The sequence below is a fragment of the Cervus canadensis genome, chromosome 2, assembly GCF_019320065.1.
Source record: "Cervus canadensis isolate Bull #8, Minnesota chromosome 2, ASM1932006v1, whole genome shotgun sequence".
In the NCBI taxonomy this organism is placed as follows: domain Eukaryota; kingdom Metazoa; phylum Chordata; class Mammalia; order Artiodactyla; family Cervidae; genus Cervus; species Cervus canadensis.
In genome coordinates, this window is record NC_057387.1 from 95,305,652 (window position 1) to 95,330,972 (window position 25,321).

A 25,321-nucleotide genomic window follows, 5' to 3' on the forward strand; every position below is an offset into this window, starting at 1 on the left:
ATGAGGCAAGATATTACAGGTGCAGTTAAAGCTTCCCTAACCATATTCTCCTCTTTCCACTAAAGGTAATCACCGTTTTTACTTCAGTGTTTCCCATCATATATGATTTTTTACTGTTAGGTTGGTGCAAAAGTAATTGTGGTTTCACACTGAATTTTAAATTGTTACAATTTTGTTAACCAAAATAGGAACCATTACATTGAACACATTTTTACCAATGAGAAATAAGTTTGTTTATTCCTGTAGCGTAAAAATCCAAGCTTCGGGATTTGACGGACTCTTGGAAAGTATTTTCTGCCTCCCACTAGTTGTGGAAAGCATTTTCCTTGCAAAAAGTTGTCAAGATGCTTGAAGGAAGTGGTACGTGGTTGGCAAGAGAGCGGGTGAATATGGTGGATGAGGTTAAATTTCAGAGACCAATTCGTTCAGTTTTTGAAGCATTGGTTGTGCGATGTGTGGTTGGGCATCGTCATGCAGAATTGGGCCTTTTCTGTTGACCAGTGCTTGCTGCAGGTGTTGCAGTTCTCTGTGCATCGCAGTGATTTTCTGGGCATACTTTTCAGATGCAATGGTTTCGCTGGGATTCAGAAAGCTGTAATGGATCCAACCAGCAGCAGACCACCAAACAGTGACCATGACCTTTTTTGTGTGTGTGTGTAACCTTGGCTTTGGGAAGTGCTTTGGGGCTGCTTCTCAGGCCAACCACAGAGCTGGTCATTACCAGTTATAATATAAAATCCACTTTTTGTCGCACATCACAATCTGATCAAGAAATTATTCATTGTCCTTGTGTAGAATAAAAGATGACACTTCAAAACAGGTTTTTTAATTTAGTCAGCTCATGAGACACACACTTATTGAGCTTTTTCACCTTTCCAATTTGCTTCAAATGCCAAATGACTGTAGAATGGTCAATGTTGAATTCTTCAGCAACTTCTCGCATAAGAGCAGCAGCTTCGATGACTGCTCTGAATTGGTCGTTGTCAACTTCCACTACAGCTGCCCACTATACTCCTCATCTTCAAGGCTGTCATCTCCTTTACAGAACTTCTCGAACAACCACTGCGCTATATGTTTGTTAGCAGTTCCTGGGCCACATGTGTTGTTAATGTTGTGAGTTGTCTCCACTGTTTTACTGCTCTCCATTTTGAACTTGAATAAGAAAATCACTCACATTTGCTTTTTGTCTAACATCATTTCACATTTCCATAGTCTAAAATAAATGTAAATAGCAAGTAATAACTCATTAGCAAAACACCATAAAGTGAGATATGCACATTAAAATGATGTATATAACATTACCACATTTATTTAAGAATATTCCATTATCAAACAGCAAAGTTCAGTAGTGTAAAATCACAAGTACTTTTGCACCAATGCCGTATATGAATGTATCCATAAACAATCTGTAATACAATTTTGCCTGATTCTGATTTTATATGAATACTGTCACATCGTCTGCTGCAGCTAAGTTGCTTCAGTTGTGTCCGACATAGTTCTCTTTTATTTCCTTAAAATTGTTTGAGATTTGTCTATATTGATACATAGGGCTCTAGATCAGTGGTTCTCAACCCAGGAACAGATTTGCCTCCTTCAGAGCACATTTGACAATATCTAGAGAAATGTTGATTGTCACAACTGGAGATAGTCCTACTGACATCTAGTATGTAGAGATCAGAGATGTTGCTGAACTTCCTGCAATGCACAGGACAGCCCTATAACAAAGAATTGACCAATCCCAAATGTCAGTAGTGCCATGGTTGAGAAACTCTGCTGTGTATCTTTTTCACTGCTGTATAGGAAATATTCTGTTGTATGAATATACTAGGTTTGTTTCTCCATTTTCCTGTTAACAGACATTAAGTTTGTTAAAAATCTTGTTTTGGAGGATAAATCTAAAGAATGGAAACCATGGCATTGTAACTAGAGAAGAAAGAGTGAAAAATAAGATTTCTACCAAAAAAAAAAAAAATAAGATTTCTATTCAAAGGGAATTAGTGAATAATAAGTAATTCGTTTGAAAAGAAAAAACAGGAGGAGCAGAATTGGAGGGTAGAAGATAAAGAGGTCTTAGTACCAAAGAGATGGGTGAGGTAAATGCCTTTGGAAACAGAGGTGGTAGTTGAGGTTTATGAATAGACAGACTCATCTAAGGAAAGTAGTATATTCAGAGAGGAGGTGTGTGGAATAGCAATAAGGGGGATTAAGAAGTGATTTGTTGAAAAAGAATGGGATATATCAAGAAAAAATAAAATTTCTTTTTTTTTTAATGGCCATGCTGTACAGCATGCAGGATCCTAGTTCCCAAACCAGGGATCTAACCTGCGCCCCCTATAGTAGAAATGTCTCTTAACCACTGGACTGCCAGAAAAGTGTAGCACACATATTTTTAAATGATAGCTGTTAGTAAATGTGAGTGAGAGCTTTGTTCCTGGCAGTTTGATATTACCTTCCAAGGATAAGAGAATGAATCGATGATGCATGGTACACTGTTCTTTGAAGCAGAAGGAGCCAGGTGTGAGGGTAGTCTTATAGGATTTGGACTTTAATGTGTGTGGAAGTAAGAAATTCGTGGAGAGTAAGAAATTTGTGGACAAGAGAAGGGATTCTAAGAAAGTACAACAGTGTAGCCATAGCTTTGAGTCTTACCAAACAGCTGAGCTCCCTTTAATATCAGGAGCAGTATTAGCAGGTGTACTCTCACTACTTATATTTAGCATTGTACTGGAGATCCTAGCAAGTGCAGTAAGGCAAGAAAGAGAAATAAAATGCATATAAATTAACAAAGAAATAAAAATTTCTATTCACAAGTGACATGATTGCTTACATAAATCCTAAGGACTCTAGAGAATTAACAAGGTTTTAGGCTACAGCATTAATTTTTTTTTTTAAGTCAGTTGTATTTTTATATACAGTTGACTCTTGAACAACATGATGTTCAAGAGTTCGAGCTTGCATGTCCACTTGTATGGAGATTTTTTTCAGTAGTATATACTACAGTTGCAGTATATGATATGCAATTGATTGAATCCACAGATCAGAACTCAACAGCTTATATGTATACAGAGGGCTTTGTACAAAATTTTAAAAAACCTTTGAAAACTGCTTAGGAATAAATTTAACAGAAGATGTGAGAGACATTAATATTGAACCACAGAATATTGCCAAGGGAAAGTAAAGATCTAAATAAACGATACATTTTGAATGGAAGGCTTTGAATTAGAAGATTCAACATGGTTAGGACATCAGTTCTATGGACTGTACAACCCCAGCAAGCATGCTTTCTTATATTGAAATAAAAAGACCTAGAATATCTAAAGCAATCTTGAACAGTCGGAGGATTTATACTTGCTAACATGAAGACTTTGTATAATGCAACAGTAATCAAAATAATGTGACGTTATTGTGCATATAGATTGATAGTAGGGCAGAATAGAGAGCCCAGAAATAAACCTTCATTAATATGTTCCTCTGATTTTCAACAGAGGTACCAAAGTAAGCCAATCAGTGGAGAAAGAAATGTTTTTAACAAATTGTGCTGGAACTGTGTATCTATCTATATATAGGTATAGATGCTGCAAGTGTGTGTGTGCTTATTCGCTTAGTCATATCCGACTCTTTGAGATCCTGTGGACTGTAGCCTGCCAGGCTCCTCTGTCCATGGGATTCTCCAGGCAAGAATACTGGATTGGGTTGCCATACCCTTCTCCAGGGGATCTTCCCTACCCAGGGATCAAACCCAGGTCTCCCACATTGTAGGTGGATTCTTTACCGTCTGAGCCACCAGGGAAATCCAGGAATACTCGAGTGGGTAGCTTATCCCTTCTCCAGGGGACCTTCCTCATGCAGGAATCAAACTGAGGTCTCCTGCATTGTAGGCAGATTCTTTCCAACTGAGCTACCAGGGTAGCTTCCCTGATGGCTTCCCCATCTACACCTATACTTTCTCTTAGATATAGATGGGGCTTCCCTGGTGACTCAGGTGGTAAAGAATCTGCCTGCATGCAGGAGACTCGGATTTGATCCCTGGGTAGGGAAGATCCTCTGGAGAAAGGGAATGGCAACCGACTCCAGTATTCTTGCCTGGAGAATTCCATGAACAGAGGAGCCTGGCGAGCTACAGTCCATGGGGTTGCAAAGAGTTGGACACAACTGAGCAACTAACACACACACACACACACATAGGTATGGGTATATATCTTCTCTGCTCCTATCACCTAGCATACACAAAATGAATTTGAGATGGATTATAGACCTATGGTAAGGCCTGAAGTGAAGAGAACTTAGGAGAATATCTTTCTCACATAGGGGATTTTTAAAAAAGATTTCTTTGGACCTAGGAAGCAGTAACCATAAAGGAAAACATTGATAAATTGGGCTTTATCAAAACTTAGGACTTCTGCTCTTATCTCACAGACTCAGGAAAATATTTGCAGAACATAGATTTGAAAAGGGGCCTGTGCCCATAATATGAGTAACTCCTACAAATCAGTGTTTTAAAATTATAAACAAAATTTGAACAAATGTTTCACAAGGAAGATATATGAATGGCCAGTAGGCACATGAAAAAATGGTCAGTGTCATTAGTCATAAAGGAAGTGTGGAAATTTAAATTAAGACCACTGTGAGATATTGCTCTACAAACTGGCTAATATTTAAAAGTCTGAGGACACTAAATTTGGTGATATTTTTGAGTACTTGGAGCTCTCATGTAGGTGTGTGTAGTAGTGCTGCCATTTTGAGAAAAGGAAAATCTGGCAGTTTCTTATAAAACTAAACATAAATCTGGTGACCCAGTACTTGTACTTCTGTGTATTTACTAAAGAGAAATGGAAATCTATGTACATTTATTGTAATTTTTTTCATAATAACACAAAACTGGAAACTTTTTTTTTTTTTGGTGGCCATGCCATGTGGCCCGTAGGATCTTAACTCCCCAACCAGGGATTGAACCCAGGCCCTCAGCAGTGAAAGCATGGAGTCCTAACCACTGGACTCCCAGAGAATTCCCAGCAAACAATTTAAATGTCTATAGAAACAGGAATAGAAAAATTGTGGTGTAATCATCTAATGGACTACTTAATACTATGCTGTGCTCTTTGCAACCCCACGGACTGTAGCCTGCCAGGGTCCTGTGTCCATGGAACTTTTCAGGCAAGAATACTGCAGTGGGTTGCCATTTCCTACTCCAAGGGATCTTCCCAACCCAATCTCTTCTGTCTTCTGCACTGGCAGATGGATTCTTAATAGACTACTTACTCAGTAATAAAGAATAACTGGATAAAACATGATGAATCTCAGTGAAGCTTTACACAATAGAGTACATACTGCATGATCCCATCTATATGACATTCTAGAACAGCCTTCCCAGGTGTGTCAATAGTAAAAAATCTGCCTGCCAAGCAGGAGACATGAGATTCTAAATGCATGGCATGATATATAGGAATTCTTTGTATTACTTCTTTTTTTTTTTTTGTATTACTTCTAAGTCTGAAATTACAGGATTGAAGAGCCAGAAATGACATGGACATCATCTACAGCAAAATAAAGTGAGGTATTGCAGCACAGGGGCAAATCACTAAAAGCTATAAAACTTGAATGATAATTAGGTAGTAACATTTGTGCAGAGGAAACTGAAGGAAACAATAGGGCATCGAGCAACCCCAGGATTTTCATAAGAGCCAGTAATTATTCTGGAAAGCTTAGAGAACATTTGAGAACAGCAGCTAGAAATTAGGGGTGGTTTTCCATATCCCCAAAACTAGTAAATATAGAGGTGTTCTGGGATGTGGTTTGAAGGGTCTAAGTGGATCAATTAGGAGAGAGAAATCTTTGAGTAACTTGAACAAGGAAAGTTAATATAAAGAACTGTAACAAATGGGGTAATGAATCATTGGCTAGCAAGAAGTAAAGAGAACTCTAAATAATATAAAGAATACAGAGTTCTGGAATTTCCCTAGTGGTCCAGTGGTCAAGAGTCTTGCTTTGCAGTGCAGGGGTTGCAAATTTGATCCCTGATTGGGGAACTAAGATCCTGCATGCTGTGGAGCAGCTAAGCCTGTGTGCCACAACTAGACAGCCCACACTCTGCAACTAAAGTCCATGCATAGCAGGCAACAAAAGATCTGGCATGACACAGTGAAGATCCTGCATGCCACAACTAAGACCTGATACAGCCAAATAAATAAATTTTTTTTTAAATATATAGAATTCCAAGGAATTCTGTAACAAGTTAACAGATCCAAGGAGCTGCCACTCACCCTAGGGCTAAGACAGAGTGCCCAAGAGTGCTCTGTTGCCCCATCACCACGCCCAAAATTGAGATTGAGACCTTGTTGGAAGGGCTTAGCTGTGGTTCACTGAATGGCAAAGCAGTTGGTAAGGTGCTTCTTTAGGGAACATACTGGAAATATCCCCTTTAGAGTACCTCATAAAGCTGTTTGTGGGAGATGTCAATGCTATAAAACCACTCAAGTCAGCACTCACTTGCACTTTAGAACCTAGCTTAGAGCGGGAGCAGGATACTGCAGGAGTCTGCTGAGTAAGCACACAGGAACAAGAAGCAAAAGTCTCTCCTTGCTGTCTACTGACAGAATTACCATGCCAGCAAATTAACAAAGGGAGTTTTTTTTAAGTGCCCAGATAAATTTACATAGAGCAAGCAGAAAGGATGACTGGAACCAAGAGGCAGTAAAATGATAACCAGTACAAAGTTCTATCCCTTTTAATCATAACTAGCCAGTGCTCCCTTCCAAAACAAAGCCCCTCACTGACAACAAAACCATTGGAAATAGAACCCAGACTGAGCTGCAGAGACAGACAATAGAGACAAAGGGAAGAAAAGGTTCATATAAAAGGCTTGGGGAGGGGGTGGTGAGCTAGGATATCAAAGAAAGTATGCCATAGTCCTTTTGAGCACTCCATGAAAACAACAAAAGAGAGAGCTATAAAGAGTGATACTAGAAAGCTATCTTGATCCACATTCACAAAAATTCATCACATAAAAATGGAATATCATGAAAGGATGAAGATAATAAGGAACAGAATATCATTTCTATAGATCATGCAAAGTACACCTGCAAGATGTACACAATACAGACAGGAACCATAACCTGCTATTTTAAAATTTGAATAAATGGTACAAGAAAAACATAACCAGAAAAATTCACAGTGCTGGAACTTGGGGAAGAAACAATAAAAGTTCAGAAAAATGAAGACTAAACAAGGAGCACAAGACAATAAACCAGTAGTGTTTTTCAAGAATTAAAGGAAACTTTAAATGAAGCTGAAACAAATAGATTGAAATTTAGAATTGAAAAAAAGAGATGCAGTAATTTGACAAAAAAAATCCAAAAGCTCTCCCTTCAAAAAAAAGAGTAACAAAAATGTAGGTGCTAAAAAGTGTAATTCAAGAATAATTTCATGAAATACAGTAAGACTTGAAGCTACAAATTGAAAGGACAGCCAGACCAGTCATCCTTTGTGTATCAAGACATAAAGAACAAGTGACTTATAAAAGAAAAAAAAAATCAGATACACTTTGACAACAAAGCTTTATAACCCAAGTCAGTGAATTAACTGGATACTCAATCAAAGAAAATGTGAGCCAAGCATTTTATACTCTGTCACGCTTATCTTCATTTATAAAGGTCACAAATAAACAGTGTGTAAGAACATTTTATTAATCATAATGTTGATGTAATGTTGATATTGTTATCTGAGATTATTGTAATATGGGATAAAGTAACTAAATGCATATTCTATATTTTGTGTTCTTAAAAATCAGAGGTATAAGAAAGGAAATACAGATAGAAAATAGAAGATGTTTAGTAAAAAGCCCAAGGCCCTCAATTTGAATTGGAAATATCACTAAGCCATGAGGTATTTAATCTTTCAAAATGTGTGTGTATGCACATGTTTGAGCATTTCCAGGCTCTATCCACTAAAAACTATTGAACACAATGACCAGTACCATAACAATGTCCCTAGTGCCCAGATCATGGTCTTGAAATGCCATTTCTGGACAGGATATTTATCAGATAAGCTTAGAATGTTTTGTTATACTATAAAGCAAAGAAAGAAAGACAACTAGGCTTGTACCAAAAGGTTTCAGAGGCCAAATTTAAGAGGTTCCCACTGGCCAAACATGGGATGTTTCATGCATCAATTAAGGGTAATTTCAAGTATTTGATTTACATTGTTGTTTAGTCACTAAGTCATATCCAGCTCTTTTTTGCAACCCCATGTACTGTAGCCTGCCAGACTTCCCTGTCCATGGGATTTTGCAGGCAGAGATACTGGAATGGGTTGCCATTTCCTTCTCCAGGGGATCTTCCGGACCCAGGGATCAAACCCACATCTCCTGCATTGGCAGGCAGATTCTTTACCACTGAGCCACCAGGGAAGCCCTTAAATAACATTAAATATGATTAAAGCTGTGAGTTTACAATGATACCTCACCCTAGAAACAAGCATGTATTTGATCTTTTCCATATGAATTCTACCACTGAATTGTAGAAGTACATATATTAGCTTATAAGGAAAGGATGATAAAATTAGATCATTGTATTGCAGCTTGTAGTGAATTAATAGTTTCAGGTTATGAGCATCAGTGTCTGCCAACATCACAAAAACAGAAGTACAGCCAGACATTAGATTAATGTCCCCTAAGAAAGGCAGTCCCAAAGAATGCTCAAATTACCACACAGTTGCACTCATCTCATAGGCTAGCAAAGTAATGCTCAAAATTCTCCAAGCCAGGCTTCAGTGATACGTGAACCATGAACTTCCAGATGTTCAAACTGGTTTTAAAAAAGGCAGAGGAACCAGAGATCAAAGTGCCAACATCCGCTGGATCATCGAAAAAGTAAGAGAGTTCCAGAAAAACATCTATTTCTGCTTTATTGACTATGCCAAAGACTTTGACTGTGTGGGTCACAATAAACTGTGGAAAATTCTGAAAGAGATGGGCATACCAGACCACCTGACCTGCCTCTTGAGAAACCTATATGCAGGTCAGGAAGCAGCAGTTAGAACTGGACATGAAACAACAGACTGGTTCCAAATAGGAAAAGGAGTACGTCAAGGCTGTATATTGTCACCCTGCTTATTTAACTTCTATGCAGAGTACATCATGAGAAACGCTGGGCTGGAGGAAGCACAAGCTGGAATCAAGAGAAATATCAGTAACCTCAGATATTCAGATGACACCACCCTTTATGGCAGAAAGTGAAGAGGAGCTAAAAAGCCTCTTGATGAAAGTGAAAGAGGAGAGTGAAAAAGTTGGCTTAAAGCTCAACATTCAGAAAACTAAGATCATGGCATCTGGTCCCATCACTTCATGGCAAATAGATGGGGAAACAGTGGAAACAGTGTCACACTTTATTTTGGGGGGCTCCAAAATCACTGCAGATGGTGATTGCAGCCATGAAATTAAAAGACGCTTACTCCTTGGAAGGAAAGTTACGACTAACCTAGCTAGCATATTAAAAAGCAGAGACATTGCTTTGCCAACATAGGTCCGTCTAGTCAAGGCTATGGTTTTTCCAGTAGTCATGTATGGATGTGAGAGTTGGACTGTGAAGAAAGCTGAGCACCGAAAAATTGATGCTTTTGAACTATGGTGTTGGAGAAGACCTCTTGAGAGTCCCTTGGAGTGCAAGGAGATCCAACCAGTCCATCCTAAAGGAGATCAGTCCTGGGTGTTCATTGGAGGGACTGACGCTGAAGCTGAAAGAAACTCCAATACTTTGGCCACCTCGTGTGAAGAGTTGACTCATTGGAGAAGACCTTGATGCTGGGAAAGATTGAAGGCAGGAGGAGAAGGGAATGACAGAGGATGAGATGGCTGGATGGCATCACCAACTCGATGGACATAAGTTTGAGTAAACTCTGGGAGTTGGTGATGGACAGGGAGGCCTGGCCTGCGATTCATGGGGTCGCAGGAGTCGGATATGACTGAGCGACTGAACTGAACTGAAGGAGGAAACACAAAACCAGCAAGTAGTTGCCAAAATAAAAAAGGGCGAGGGGATCCTATAGTCTCTAGAACTGACTACCAATTTATAGGAAAAGCAGAGATATAAGATATTTTTCAGTAACTTAGAGAAATATATATATGAGATGTTTTTTGGATGAAACTAAGAGAGGGAAGAAGTGTTTTTTGGTTTTGTTTTCAATTTAACGAGGCTTATAAAATGTTTCTAGTTTGGCTGGTGATGTTCTGTTAAACTGAGTGGTGATTACAAGAACTCTTTGCCCGCTTGTTTTATGCAGTCTTCTGGGTCTGTTATATTTTACTATTTTAAAAAATTAGTAGAGATGGATCAAAGATAACCAACTAAATAGGTCAGTGTTTCCAAGACCTCTAGATAGAATATGAAGAATACAGGCCTATTTAAAACAAATAAGAATATACAGCCATGTAGATTCCTCCTGCCCATACTGTTCCATCCAGAGTGTATTTACCTGTCCTTTTTCTGTCACAGATCTGTCTATTTGTATACTGAGTTAATAGTTCAGATTGTGTCTGTGCTTGTTTTATGCTAGTCCATCTCCTCTTGACAGGTTGAAAATAACACACCTGCTGGGGCCCCACTCCTGGAGATTTTGATTCAGACTCTGTAGTCAAGTCTGAGTATCTGTTTCTCTTGTTTGTTTGTTTGTTTAATGTCTCCTGGTCATTTGTGCCCAAAGGCCATTTTCCTACTCTGTACCAGGTTGTAAAGTTGAAGTTTGGACACCAATGTCATCCTCCCTATACAGTTCATTATTGAGTCTGTTGCTCTTAACACTTCTTGATCCTTCCTGTCATCTCTTCCTGTACTCATGTCACCTTCGTAGTTTTCTGAACAATGAAATTGGTCTCCTAATAGTCTCCTAGTTGATACTTAAAAGCCATGAAATACATCCTTCAAGCTGCTCCCAGACTTGTAAACTAATGATCAGATCACGTTAACTCTTCATGAGAGGTGAATCCCGATTCCTAAAGAATAAGATTCAACGTCCCTTAAAACTGCTCCACAATCTGGCATTTTCCTGTTTTGCCAGACATCTTTTTCCCCAAAGAAAGGGCCTCTCATTCCCAGCACTGATGTTGAGCTGTGTGCAGATCTCTGAATGATTCTTTTTCATGTTTTTCCTGACTTGGTGTTCATTGAGCATTCTGTTCCTGGAATCACCCATTTTCCAGCCTTGGAGTTCATCATTAAGGACTCCTCTAATGAAACTTTTTCCGATAGAACTTCTCTTTCTAGTAGAATTGAGTATTCCTTCCTTAGTACCCCTTCCCTAATGTGAACGTTTATCATAGCACCTATAACCTTTTATTGTACTTTTGGCTGCAAGTTTATCTTTGTAGGAAGACTGTCCCTTGTGGGGATTAGGATTCTTCTTATTTGCCTTTGTAAATTCCTAGCACAGTCCCTAGCACATGATGTGCCTCTGCCCTAAAGCAGTCTTATTAAAAATGCTATGGATATTACACATTTCACTGACCAGATTGTGCTCTTTAAATCTGAGAAAAGTGATCTACTTTCTTGTTCATTCAGCTTTCTCCTTAGTTGGCATATATATCCTATAGGAAGATGAGAATTTGCACAGTGTGTTTTTGTTTTTTGGTTTTGTTTTTTTTTTTTTTTTTTTAATTTTTAATCCTCTTACGTTAAAGGAAATGAAAGCCACAAGAGCCTGAGATCAATGTAAGACCTATTGATTGGCATTTCAACATCATCTGTTTGTTTGTTAATTCTGAATATAGTGTTAAATAAGTGCTGCTGATAAATAGTTATTTGATAGGCTCCATGATGAAGGTTACTTTGCAAAAAGTGCTGAAATGATTAGTTTTCTGTATCAACCATTAATATACCCTTTTTTCGTAGCCTTCTTTGAATCCAGAAGCTGGCAAACAGAATCAGCCATGCAGACCTATTGGGACCCCTTCTGGAGTGTGGGGTAGGTAGATTTGCCATTTTAAAGGCAAAACTTTAAATTTATCTTAGCAGGGAGAGGAGAATAATTTCTTTATCTCTTTTTTTGTTTCTTTATCTCTGGTTTCTCATCTCATCCATTTGCACATGGTAACTAACACCTATTAACTGTTACTCTGCCCCTGCCCCCACCCCCGAAAATTCTTTTGGGATGTAAAGGTAGTGGAGTCAGAATAAAGACAATTGAGAGCTTGTAGAACCCTGAATTTGAAAGTCAGATTTTAAGCAAATGGATTCTAAAGTATTCTTTGATAGGCTATATAATACCACATCCTATAGAACATTTTGTTCAGCCAGGTTCTGTTTGCTGACTGTGGTGGTGATGTCTTTGTTTTTGGCAGTTATAAATGATGATTGTTGTGTAGGTAAGGGAAAACCTATAAATACACACATTTATATGTATATGTTGGGAATAACTAGCTTTATAAAAAGTTACTAGACAAATCAGTATATTTCAAACCAAACCTGATCCTGTGGCATTGGGATGTTTGGCATTTACAAATTTTACTCTCCTGGTTTCTATATTATTCAGTAGCCAGGCATCTTATTAGGAAGGCTTTAGTGTATCTAAATACTGGGTTTGGATTCCGAGTTGCAGAATTAAGGGCGGTTGTTGTACCACTTCCCTTTTGTTAATGAATAGCTTTGCTCCAGTTCGCCTCATCAGAAGGTCCCATAGCAGACTCCTTTTTCCAGTTTTCTCTACTCTCTCTATTCTCATGCTGACAGGAGTTGCTACCCTTGGATATATTCTTGTTTGGTATATGCCTGAGTGATCACACCACATGTGAGACATGTTGTACGCCTGAAAGATTGATGGCATCTTTGGGCTTTTTGGTTGAGTATGAATTCAGAATCAAGTGTTTGACATACTGCCTTTTTTCTTATGGTTCCTGAGTAGTGTCACTTTTGAGAATATCTGTGAAGTGCACACCAGGAAATGTTTGTCACTCAGTCACAACTCTTAGCTCTTCGTTGAAAGTGAGGCCTTCATTTGAACTATGCTGTGTGTTAACCAAAAGGTTTGACATTCTTTTGCTCTCCACTGTTGTGTTTCACAGAAAACCCACCTAGTGCCAAGCAACCCTCCAAAATGCTAGTCATCAAAAAAGTTTCCAAAGAAGATCCTGCTGCTGCCTTCTCTGCTGCATTCACCTCACCAGGATCTCACCATGCAAATGGAAACAAATCGTCAACCATGGTTCCAAGTGTCTATAAGAACCTGGTTCCTAAGCCTGTACCACCTCCATCCAAGGTATGATTTGGAATCAGTTTCAGAACTTTATATAGCAGAGGTGGGAGAATAAATAAGAATTTAGTAAATTTGTTTTTTCCTGTTGAGTCGCTCACCAGATATTCATTTGGTACCATTAACTTATATGTATAGTATTTTACTCTGTCTCCAAACTCTCTACTGCCCTACTGCTGCCAACTACATGTTTAGTAGGCCTCTCATACTCTAGCTTCATCTTACAAACCTGCTTCTCTTGATTTGCTGTTTTCATTAATGATATCAGCATTTATCTATCAGTGAGCTGAATACCATGGCTGCTGCTTCATTCCTCCTCCTCACTCATTCCCCTATACCAAGCAGTTACAAAGTCTCTGTCAGTTTTTTCCTCTATGATATCCTATGTCTTCGTCATCTCACAATTTCTGTGTACCCTTCTACTGCCTCATCTCTCTGTTTATCTTCCACTGAACTGTCAGAATGGTTATCCTTAAGCAGTCTGAATATATTACATCCTTTCCCATTAAGTCCCTTTAGTGATCCATACCATCAGTATACCAAGGGTTGTTGGATAACTTAGCACTCCCCTGGTGGCAGACAGTAAAGAATCTGCCTGCTGTGCAGGAGACCCTGGTTTGATTCCTTGGTTGGGAAGATACCCTGGAGAAGAGATTAGCAACCCACTCTAGTATTTTTGCCTGGAGAATTCCATGGACAGAGAAGCCTGGCAGGCTAAACATTATCTGTAAAGGGCCAGATAATTCATACTTTAGGCTTTGTTGGTCACATAATGACATATGACCTTTTGGTAACATACTCTTTTTCTTTTTTTCCCCAACCCTTTAAAAATTGGGGGGAAAAAACAAAACAAAACATTATTAGCTTATGGGTCATATAAAAGTAGTCCTCAAGCCAATTTTGGCCCATGGGTCATAGCTTAGCAACCACTGATGTTATAATACAATGTCCAGACTCCTTAGCACTGGCATGTATAATTCTGTATAGTCTAAGCCCAATATGTCTTTTATATTTTACTGCCCTTTCTTTCTCTTACCTAGGAGATTTTCCTTCACGTTTATGTCATCCTCTCTGTGAATCCTTTTCTGTCACATACGTCTAAAGATCTAATTAAGTGTTGTAGCTGATTGAATAGCATTCTGTCTCTAATCATGATATTTATTGCATCTGTTTCTTCACTTGGTGTAATCTCATTAAGGGCTTCAGGTCTTTTCCATGTTTGTATCCCTAGCATTCTCACAAAAGCACACAATAATTGCTTGAATAAATTCTAGCCACTGTAAGGAAACAGTTTTTACTGTGTTACTGAGAGAAAATACTAATGAGCATTAATTCACTTTTCTCTGTGCACCAGCACTTGTTTAGGCTTCCCTGGTGGCTCGGTGGTAAAAAATCTGTGTGCCAGTGCAAGAGACCTGGGTTCAGTCCCTGGGTCTGGAAGATCCCCTGGATGAGGAAATGGCAATCCCCTCCAGTATTCTTGTCTGGGAAATTACATGGACAGAGCAGCCTGGTGGGATACAGTCCATGGGGCGTCACAAACTCGGACACGACTGAGACTCAAAACACTTGTTTTGTGCTTAAGAGCAACACAAAGAAGTACATCATTGGTCCTGAGCCTCCATGAGCTGAAAGTTTAATTGGGATGACAAGATACAACAGTATAAGGTCATATGATTGTATATGAAATAAAATAACAAATCCTAGAAACAAAGCTTAAACAGATTTGGAACAACTAAATTAAAACACTCTTTACATTGTTCAGAGGAGCACGATCAGCTTAGACTACAACCATCAAGGGAAATTTTACGGAGAAAATGTAATTTGAACAGAGTTTTAGAGGCTAGTCAAGATTTAGATAGGAAAAAGCCTGGAAAGTACTACAGATTAGAAGAGGTGGTTAAGTAAAATGTTTTGAAAATAGAAAACAGTGGGCATATTTGAGGGATAATGAATGAACCATTCTAATTGCCTGGTAGTACTGGAAAAATATCAGAACTGATGGTCATTATCCTAGTGATAATGAAGCTTTTCAGGGTAGAAAAGATCACCAAGGGAAAGAGGATACAAGAGTAAAGAATAGGAAAATAAGACTTGGGAAAATACTTATTATTTAATAAATATTAGGGGGAAAAATAAATAAATATTAGGAAAATAACAACATAGTTAATAGGATTAAGAGATTGTACTCAGACATAGAAAAAATGGTAAGCTATCACAAATCTGCGAGGGTGAGTTTAAGATAGCAGCCAGGGTTGTCAGCATTTGTCAGTTGCTGCTGACAAGGGCAATAACTGAAAAGAGGGGGTTTGGACCTCAGCAGTTAGAAAGTTTTTGGTGACTCTGAGTCGAGGTTTTAGGAGAGTAGTGTAACGCTGAAAAACAAGATTTCAGAGGATTCTATAGTTACATGAGTGGAAGTGAAGGCAGTGGCACGTTTGAAACTTGACAGTAAAAGGAAACAGTATAGGTGCTAGAAAAGTGAAAGGATGAAGAAAATCTGTAGGAAGAAGCCTGTGGGGACTTTAAATTTACTTGAAAGGTCATTAAAGGAACATGACCCAAGAAGAATACACTGATTGACAAGTGGAGTTATTTTTAAAAGGGGTTTAGAATATTTCCTTTGATACAGAAGGGAAAGAATGTGAATTCAGTCAAGAGAGCAACTCCTATAAAGAACGAACCTAGCATGGAAATTAACAGCAGGACTTGTGAGTAGACAGATGACACTTAAGTCCTTTATATTACAACCTTGAACAAGTTTCTAATGTTCTGAACCTCAACTTCATCATATAAAATGAAGGTAGTAATGCCTGTCTCTTAAGGGTTTTTGAGAGTTTAAAAAGTTTTCATAAGTGTTACTTCATTGGGAATATCTGCAAACATTATGTTAAACTGTAGAAGAAAAAGAAAATAAGTGAGACAAAGTCATAGCCTCAGGGTCTCAAATCTTCTGTGGGTGAAGACGTGACAAGGAGAAAAGTCATAACACAGAGCTTAAGATCAGTTTAGCCTTGTTGTGGGGAATTGAGTTGAGAAGAGATGAAGATAGGAAAACCAGTGTAAAGTCTGCTATTAACTGCCTTTGCAAAAGGTAGTAAAGCCTGAACAGGGATGTGATGCAAGTGAACAGAGAAGAGGGGTGGTGATGGCACACAGTGGGAAGCAAATAAAAGCAAGAAAACAGGACACTAAGCATTCTTCCCCCAGAAACTGGGATAATTGTGGAACCATTTCACTGAAGTTAGAGAAGAAAGAACGCAAAGTTTTCAGGAAAAAGTTGATGTGAGTGGTTCTGGGACTCTTGAATGTAGGATACTATGGGGAGAGGAGATGACTAATAGGCAGATGTGGATGTATCCATTCATTCATTTTCTCTCTGTGTTTAACAGTTATTAAACATTAAGTATCTGTATGTTTAAAAGCTAAGTTTAAAAGCACTAGAGGCACAAAAATAATCTCAAAGGGTTTATTCTGAGATATAGTGAAGAGACAGATATGAAAAATAATTGTACTGCCTTCTTGGAGAGGGTCCTCATGAGTCTTTACAGACGAGGTCATATTTGAAATGGGTTTTGAAGTGACAAAGGAAGAACTACCATTTGTTGACATCTTACTATGTTCCAGGACATTCACTAGGCCTTTTACATAAAATATTTACTTTAATCCTAGGATGTAGAAAATTATGTAATGTGAGGTTGAATGCAGAGTTCCAAAGAATAGCAAGGAAAGACAAGAAAGCCTTCCTCATCGATCAATGCAAAGAAATAGAGGAAAACAACAGAATGAGAAAGAGTAGGGATCTCTTCAAGAAAATTAGAGATGCCAAGGGAACATTTCATGCAAAGATGGGCATGATAAAGGACAGAAATGGTATGGACCTAACAGAAGCAGAAGATATTAAGAAGAGTGGCAAGAATACACAGAACTATACAAAAAAGATCTTCATGAGCCAGATAACCACAATGTTGTGATCATTCACCTAGAGCCAAACATCCTGGAATGTGAAGTCAAGTGGGCCTTAGGAAGCATCGCTACGAACAAAGCTAGTGGAGGTGATGGAATTCCAGTTGAGCTATTTCAAATCCTAAAAAAAATTATGGAGTCAGGATTCTTCAACTAGATTTGTCTGACTTCAGCTAGGGCTGTTTACACTGCCCCAGAATACTTCCCATCTTGGTGAAGGATAAAAAAGAAAGAGGAAGATGAGAATTCTGGTTTTGGAGTCAGACTTCCTGCCATTCTAAGTACTTGGAATATAGTATTGGCAGTAGTCAATAGTTGTAGGCAGTAGTCAGTAGTTGACTAAGTAGTCAACAAACTGTAGTTTTAAAACAGTAGGAGTTTGTTAGGGAGCAAGTAGGTGAGGCATTGCAGGCAGAGGAACTGTGTGTTACCCAAAAAAAGTGGGTGGGGGAGCAAAACATGCCATGTTTGGAAAAAGACAAGTGGTTAAGTATGAATGGCAGGTAGTTAGGAAGTGGTGGGACTTGAAGACTAAAGCCAAGTGATGGAGGTCTTTATAAAAACTCAAGTGAGAGTTTAGGGGTCATATTATCAGCTATATGGTTTTAACAACTTAAATGATTAGACAATTACAAGTAACTAGGTTTTCTAATTAAGTTCACCTGGGAACAGATTCCAGTTGGCAAGTACTGAGTATGCCTATACCCACTGAAAAGACTGAAAGGAATTATGAAGTGAGAAGAGATTGAAGGATCAGGGAACTGAGAAAGGAAATACTGGAGTGGGTTGCCATTTCCTTCTCCAGGGGATCTTCCCAACCCAGGGATCGAACTGGGGTCTCCCACACTGCAGGTAGACTCTTTACCATCTGAGCCACCAGGGAAGCCCAAAAAAGGGAAAAGAGTTCAGAAAAGATGGGTAAAGTGCAATCTCTCATTTCTACAAAAACAGACTTTTTAAAGCTGGCTTTTGAATGGAATATGAAGACAGAATTTTTGCTTACTCATTGAAAGAGCTGTTTTATTAAAATGGGGATAGAAGTGTGTGTTACAGGGAATTAAATAGTAATAATCAGCAAGTGAAAGCAGATAACTGACCTGTGCAGAAAAGTTCGGCAATAAAAGGATGGTAGTAAAAAGGAAAATCTTTTTCCCCCTAGCTTCAACTTAATAGAAAGGAGGTTAAAGATACAAAGGAGAAATAATTGATAAATTCACAAAGGAATGAGAACAAACATGTAGAATGATAGAAAGGTAGGGTGGAGCTATTAAAGGAACGTGAGGTGCAAAGAAGGGAATTGGGGAGAGTTTGGCTCTAGTAACTTCTGACTTCTGTCCAGTAGGAAAAGGCATGACCGTTTGAGGTGGAGAGTTGAGATTGGTTTGGAGGGAAGGAGAAGATACTTTAAAAAGAAAACGGTTGATACGTGGTTCATTTTAATGGGGTTTTTTTCCCCTCTCCTTTATTTTACTGGTTGATTGAAGTGTGGATAATGTACAATATTAACAGAGTCAAGGTATCTGGTGACCTTGTACAACTCTGGGAAACTGTGTCTTTGATATTTGGCCTGAATAAGCAGCCATCTTTAGACTTTCTTCAGTGAAAGAAAAAAAATTAATCTCCATTCTAGTTGGGTCATTGCCTATTTCTTGACTTGCATGTTGTTTTTGGAGGCACTGTGGAAAACAGTATTATATACCAGTTGAGTAACCTTGGACAAATTATGTAACTTCCTTAATGTCAGTATGGGCTTCCCTAGTGGCAACGTAGGAGACCCAGGTTCGATCCCTGGGTCAGGAAGATCCCTGGATAAGGGAATGGCAACCCACTCCAGTATTCTTGCCTGGAGAATCCCGTGGACAGAGGAGTCTGGTAGGATACAGTCCATGGGGTCTCAGAGAGTCGAACATGACTGAGCAACTGACACACAATGTCAGTATAATTCTCAGTAAAGATTCCACATCATAATTATATCTGATTGGGTTAAGGATTAAATAAACTACAACGAGTATCTGGTATATGGACCTCTTAAGTTTCCTAAAGCCTACAGTATCTTCTTTAATAACAAGAATGAAGCTCTTTTCACTCAGACCCTTATTTTGTCCTAGAGGTCTTTTGGTTCTAATTGTTTCATTTTGGAAAAACAGGCTTTTTTACTTTCTTCAGCCTGACGTCAGTGATGTGCCTCAGATGGGCTGTGTGACTCAGGGGAAAATGAGTATTCTAGCTACACTATGTTGCCATTTGAGTTGGGGCCAGGGCCAGAGTGACAGAATGGGCCCAGACCCCACAAGGCAGAGCAAGGGAAGAGCTTCTGGACTAAACCAGGATCATCCAGCCATTTATATTGCCCACTCTGCCCTGTAACTTAGCCTCCTGCCATCAGAGTTCTTAGAAAACAACATTTTTTCTGATGTGCTTTGTGAGGGTGGGGGTTTGTCAGGATTACTTCAAAGGTTAACATACAACACACCACTAAAAAACAAAAACAAAAAATTGGGGGGGTCAAATGAGTTTAGAAAATGCTGTAGATTATATCTGCCTCTCAATTCACGTACATGAAAATGCTTTGTGAAATAGCACAGTAAAAGAAACCTGTTGTGGAACTATATTCAGCCTAGCATCTCCCAGGCTTATTGGACTAGAGCTCTCTATACCTGTTAATATCCCATGGCTTTTCTGATTCCTATCTACCTTTTCCCTTCAAGGTTGTATACCTTCCAAACGTGTTGAGACAGGTGAGCTTTCATATTCCCAACATAACATTCCACATACTATTTCCACAGCTTTTCACTCTTTGCTTTGTGATCTTATAAGCTGAGCTTCTGTCTGTGTGCTGTTCTGACTGATTGTTCTTTCTTCCTATGTAGGCCAGTGCGTGGAAAGCTAACAGAATGGAACACAAATCAGGACCCCTTTCCTCTAGCCGAGAGTCTGCTTTTACCAGTCCAATCTCTGTTACCAAACCAGTAGTACTGGCTGGTGGTGTAGTTTTAAGCTCTCCCAAAGAGGTGAGTGAGGATAAAGGAAAGCAGCCTTTTTTTGTGAAGTTGCCGTTCCCCATTTACTTAAACTGAGACAAGTGTTGTGGTATGTATAGCTCTAACTTCATTTACTTTGTAGCTATGCTTAGCTCAGAGTCATTTCTTTACTGGTGATTCCCATTAGCATCCAAAGATAGGCGGTAGCTGGGTGGGGTCTTTGGCCAGTGTCAGACTGGCCTTATGCTTGCCTCTGGAGAAAGATCAGAGAGGTGCTATTTAAACCATCTGGTTTTAACTGTAAAAACTCTGCAGAACTGAACTCTGTGTAAATGAAAAGGATAGTTTATTTTTGATAAAAGACAGTAATAAACAGACTGCCAGAGTCAGGAAAGCATTACCATGTAGAAGTGGCCTAGAGAATCCCAGTACTTACGTTTACTGCCAGGAACAACCTGTTTGTGGTATTTGCCCAGAGCCCCGCCAGCACCACTCCTCCGATTGAGATCAGCTCCTCTCGTCTGACCAAGTTGACCCGCCGAACTACTGACAGGAAGAGCGAGTTCCTGAAGACTCTGAAGGATGACCGGAATGGAGACTTCTCAGAGAGCAGAGAGTGTGAGAAGTTGGAAGATGTAAGACTGTGGGTTCTTCTGGGGCAACATAAGTGTTTTTCTGCATTATATATGTACTTTTTGTTTTTAAGAGAGAAAGATATGGCACATTTTTTTTTTAAGTACAGAGATTTGTTTATAGGAGTAACAGCTTGTGATAAAAGTGAGCTCAGTTCTTTGTTCAGCATATTTCAGATTATGGCTCATTTCAATGATAGTGGCCTTGGGACTTGGTGCTCTTAAACAGGGCAGCACTGCTTGAGTCTTGAATTGGTCATTGCTGTAAGAAGTTGGTAAACTATAGAAGCTTTTTTTTAAGGATTATATTTAACTGTAATGGAAGAAAATCTGACAAACAGAACCATAAAACAAGGGTTTTTGTTTTTGTATCTTGCAGCAGGTTCCTAGTCCAAGAGGTAATGGCATCTGTAGTATCAGGAAACTTCTAACTTTTGGTTACTTTGGACTAGGGTACTTGTGTTCCCATCCACTTTCTAGTTATGGAAAGGACAAAGCCAAAAACCGGAAGAGGGATGTCCTTTTTAAAATGCTTTCTTAAAAGCCACCCCTGCAATTTCCACTCACATTTTAAGTGGGCAGCTGTCAAATTGCCACTCCTAGCTGCGAAGAAGTTTAGGAAAGGGAACTTTTTAAAAACTTAGCACATTGGTTCTTTAGTCCAAATCAGTAAGGAAGAATAGAAAATTGATACTGCATAGGCAGCTTGTAACTTCTGCCACAGTTGACCTAGCCTGAAGGTAAGATGGTAGCAAGTTGGCATCCTTTGGAAATCTTGGCAAGATGAGCAAGTTCTCATTTTTAAGTGGGGAAAACCTGTGGGCCAAGGTAGAAAGCATCTCCTTAATCTCTTAAGATTACTTATCTTGCTCCAATAGATTATTAAACTAAACATGTCCTTCCTTTCCTTCCTGTCCTCCAGTCGGAGGACAACAGCACACCTGAACCAAAGGAAAATGGAGAGGAAGGCTGTCATCAGAATGGTCTTGCTCTCCCTGTAGAAGAGGAAGGGGAGGTCCTCTCTCACTCTTTGGAAGCAGAGCACAGGTAAGTGAAGATCAGATACACAAGGCTGTGTATGACCTACAAGGAGTTTGAACATACTTAAGACAGCTGCACTTCAAGTATAGAGAGAAGTGCCCACAGCAGCACAGCTTGTTCTCTTGTGGGCCACAGGTTGGCCTGTTGCCCACTGGGTGTATTCCTTTATAGATTGAACCAGCTTTCCACATGCTTCTCTCCAAGGCTTTCTTGTAGTTCAGTTTCAGACTCAATTTATGGCTTAGGTTGGAAGGGGTGGAGTGGGTGAGACCTGTTTCCTAGAGCTGTTATGGTGGCCCCTTTGGGCTCTCTCGAGATTTATGAGGCCTCTTCTTTAAATGAGGGCCTTGAACACAGAGCCAAGGTGTCCGGCCAACTGGATGGCAGATGGGACCTGCCAGGTACCTTCCTGAAAAGGAGCTCCTGTCCAGAGGAACTTAAAAAGGGGTAAACAAGATCACATGTTTATGGGGTTCACAATGCCGTGAAATTAAGAGCACTCAGAGCGTCTTGCCTGGCGGTCCAGTGGTTAATTCTCCATGCTTCCACTGCAGGGGCATGGCTTCCATTCCTAGTCAGGGAAGTAAGATCCCACATGCTGTGTTGTGCAGTCAAGAAAAATAAGAACTTAGGTACATGTGGCTATGTGCTGATTTGCTCACAGGAGACAGTGAGATTTCTTTGGTTTTGTCTATGGGACAGTTTGACTCTTTTCTTTATTCTGGGGCTTCAACATAAGAGTTCTCTATAACTCTTAGGCTCTGGAAAGAGCAACTGTGTATTGATTTTGTATCCTGCAACTTTGCTAAATTCATAATTATCTCTAGTAATTTTCTGATATTATCTTATACAGTATCATGTCATCTGCAGACAGTGAAAGCTTTACTTCTTCTTTTCCCATCTGAATTTCTTTTATTTCTTTTTCTTCTCTGATTGCTGTAGCTAGGACTTTCAAAACTATGTTGAATAATAGTGGTGAAAGTGGACACCCTTGTCTTGTTCCTGAGCTTAGGGGGAATGCTTTCAGTTTTTCACCATTGAGAATGTTTGCTGTAGGCTTAACTTATATGGCCTTTACTGTATTGAGGTAGGTCCTTTCTATGCCCATTTTTTGAAGAGTTTTAATCATAAATAGGTGCTGAATTTGTGAAAGGCCTCTTCTGCATCTATTGAGATTGGAAAGAGCAATTGTGGAGATCCACCATCTAATTCCAAGCACCTAAGTAGTCATAATTAAAGATTATCCTACTGGGTATAAAGAATAAAACCCACGTTTCTTCTCTAAGCGGATACCATTGTCCCTGGACAAGAAAGTTTCTGTGGAAAGTTAAGGGCTTCCCTCCCACTTAAAGCTGTGTTTTCTTTGCCTGACCTGCTTCTACTAGGTTACTGAAAGCAATGGGATGGCAGGAGTATCCTGAAAACGACGAGAATTGTCTTCCCCTCACAGAGGATGAGCTCAGAGAGTTCCACATGAAGACAGAGCAGGTATGTGGTAAACTTCGCTGGAGACCAGTTAATGAGTAAGAGAAAAAAGTGCTAGGGCAGTCATTGCCCTTGGGAAGTCCCAGTTTTGGGTGTGAGAAGGATCTTGAGAAAGAAAACAGTAAATAAGTCGCCATTGTAGAAATACAGAGGAGCATCCCAGGCCATAACGATCTCCAGTGGTGGACACAGAAACCAGGTCAGTGGTTAGCAGATTACAGAAAGCAATATGTTATTTCATCCTGGAAGCTCTAACTCCTCATCAGAATCACAAGGCTATGTTCCAAGGTTATGGGCTGAGCCCTTGGTCCCTGGGGAAGCAGCTATGCTTGCAGCCCTGTGGATTCCCAGAGCCAAGAAACCAAATAGTCTCTCTGAATTTCTTCAACAAATGCCTAGATTCTTTCTCTGAATAAAACACTGCCAGGTCCCTACAAACCTCATGGAACTTAAGTTCTGGTGGTATGTATTTAAAGTATAAATAACAGTGATGTTAAATCCTATAAAGAAAAGTATAGGCTGACATAAAGACTTCAGGACTCAGAACTCTGTTCCCCTATCACTGTCATCACCTGAGAACTTGTGGAAATAAGAAATCTTGAACCCTACCTCAAACATACCGAATCAGTCTGCATTTTAAAGAAATCCTTAGGTGATTCATTTGCACACTACAGTTCAAAAAGCACTGCTACAAGAAATCTTCAGTTTCTTAGAAGAAAGAACATTCTTAGAACTTTCTGGCTAAAATTGAGCTGAAGTCTGGTCTTTCCCAACTTCCCTGATGGCTCAGGAGTAAAGAATCTGCCTGGAATACAGAAAACCTGGTTTTGATTCCTGGGTCAGGAAGATCCCCTGGAGAAGGGAATGGCAGCCCACTCCAGTATTGTTGCCTGGGAAATTCCATGGACAGAGGAGCCAGGTGGGCTACAGTCCACGGGGTTGCAGAGTTGACTGAGCAACTAACACTTTGGCTTTCTGGCCTTTACCAGGCCCCATGGGCCAGTGTAGTGACTGATGATTGTCTTTTTCTTTTTTTCCCATGCCAACCACAGCTGAGAAGAAATGGCTTTGGAAAGAATGGCTTCTTGCAGAGTCGAAGTTCCAGCCTATTCTCCCCTTGGAGAAGCACTTGCAGAGCAGAGTTTGAGGACTCAGACACGGAGACAAGTAGCAGTGAGACATCTGATGACGATGCCTGGAAGTAGGCGTATAAATGCTCACAGTTAAATCTGACCCAGTAAACTCAGCTTGTGTGTTTAGGGGTTATACAGAAGAAATCGTTCTTTTCCTTTTCCTTTTCCTATGTTATTGTTGAGTACTTCATGCACAAGGGAAATAATCATATCCCAAAGAGAGAGCAAGCGATTGGCTTGTTTAGCTTTTGTTGTTGTTCTTCCCTGTTATCTGCTTAATAGAGAGAACTTTGTGTGGTGGGAAAGATTTTTAAAACACACATACACACAGTATATATGGGGCAATGCACAGGTGGGAGCTGGCAGTGCAGAGAGGAGGAGACACTGGTCTGCAGCAACAGCTTCTACTACCAGCCCTTGGGGCACTCACCCCTGTGCTCAAGCAATCATTGTCAATGACAAAGTGACTATTGAAGTTATAATTGTATTAAATTAATGCTAATAATTTGGATATTTTATTTTATTTCTGGCTGCTCGGGTAACGTTAGCCCTTAACCAAGCATATGTGGTTTTTTCCCTTTTTTTTTTTTCTTTCTGGGTACAGCTGTAAAATATTTGGATATAGGAAATGTTGTGTTATTCTTGCAGCCTTGATATTCAGGGTGGATTGTAAAATATAAATTTTTGTGAGATTTCAAAGATTAAGATTATTTTGATAACATTATTTACAGATTTAAAAGATGTGGTTATCACAAGTCTGTTGAGGGGGAAAACTACTGCATAAAATAACTAACTTGGAATAAATATTTTGCATCAGTTTGGATTGTCTTGTGTAAGAAGTATATTT

At 39.4% G+C, this 25,321-nt stretch overlaps 1 protein-coding gene across 2 annotated transcripts in view; it reads left to right on the forward strand.

The window, feature by feature from the left end:
* GPBP1L1 (GC-rich promoter binding protein 1 like 1) overlaps positions 1–25,292 on the forward strand; it is a 61,818-nt gene extending 36,526 nt beyond the window's left edge. For both annotated transcript variants that reach the window (XM_043461488.1, XM_043461487.1), the window contains exons 6-12: positions 11,880–11,952; positions 13,049–13,242; positions 20,073–20,213; positions 20,660–20,818; positions 21,738–21,862; positions 23,242–23,344; positions 24,394–25,292. In XM_043461488.1, coding sequence (XP_043317423.1) covers positions 11,880–11,952; positions 13,049–13,242; positions 20,073–20,213; positions 20,660–20,818; positions 21,738–21,862; positions 23,242–23,344; positions 24,394–24,546 — 948 coding nt within the window. In that variant the 3' untranslated portion in view covers positions 24,547–25,292. The remainder of the gene's footprint in view (positions 1–11,879; positions 11,953–13,048; positions 13,243–20,072; positions 20,214–20,659; positions 20,819–21,737; positions 21,863–23,241; positions 23,345–24,393) is intronic.
* The last annotated feature ends 29 nt before the right edge of the window (positions 25,293–25,321 follow it).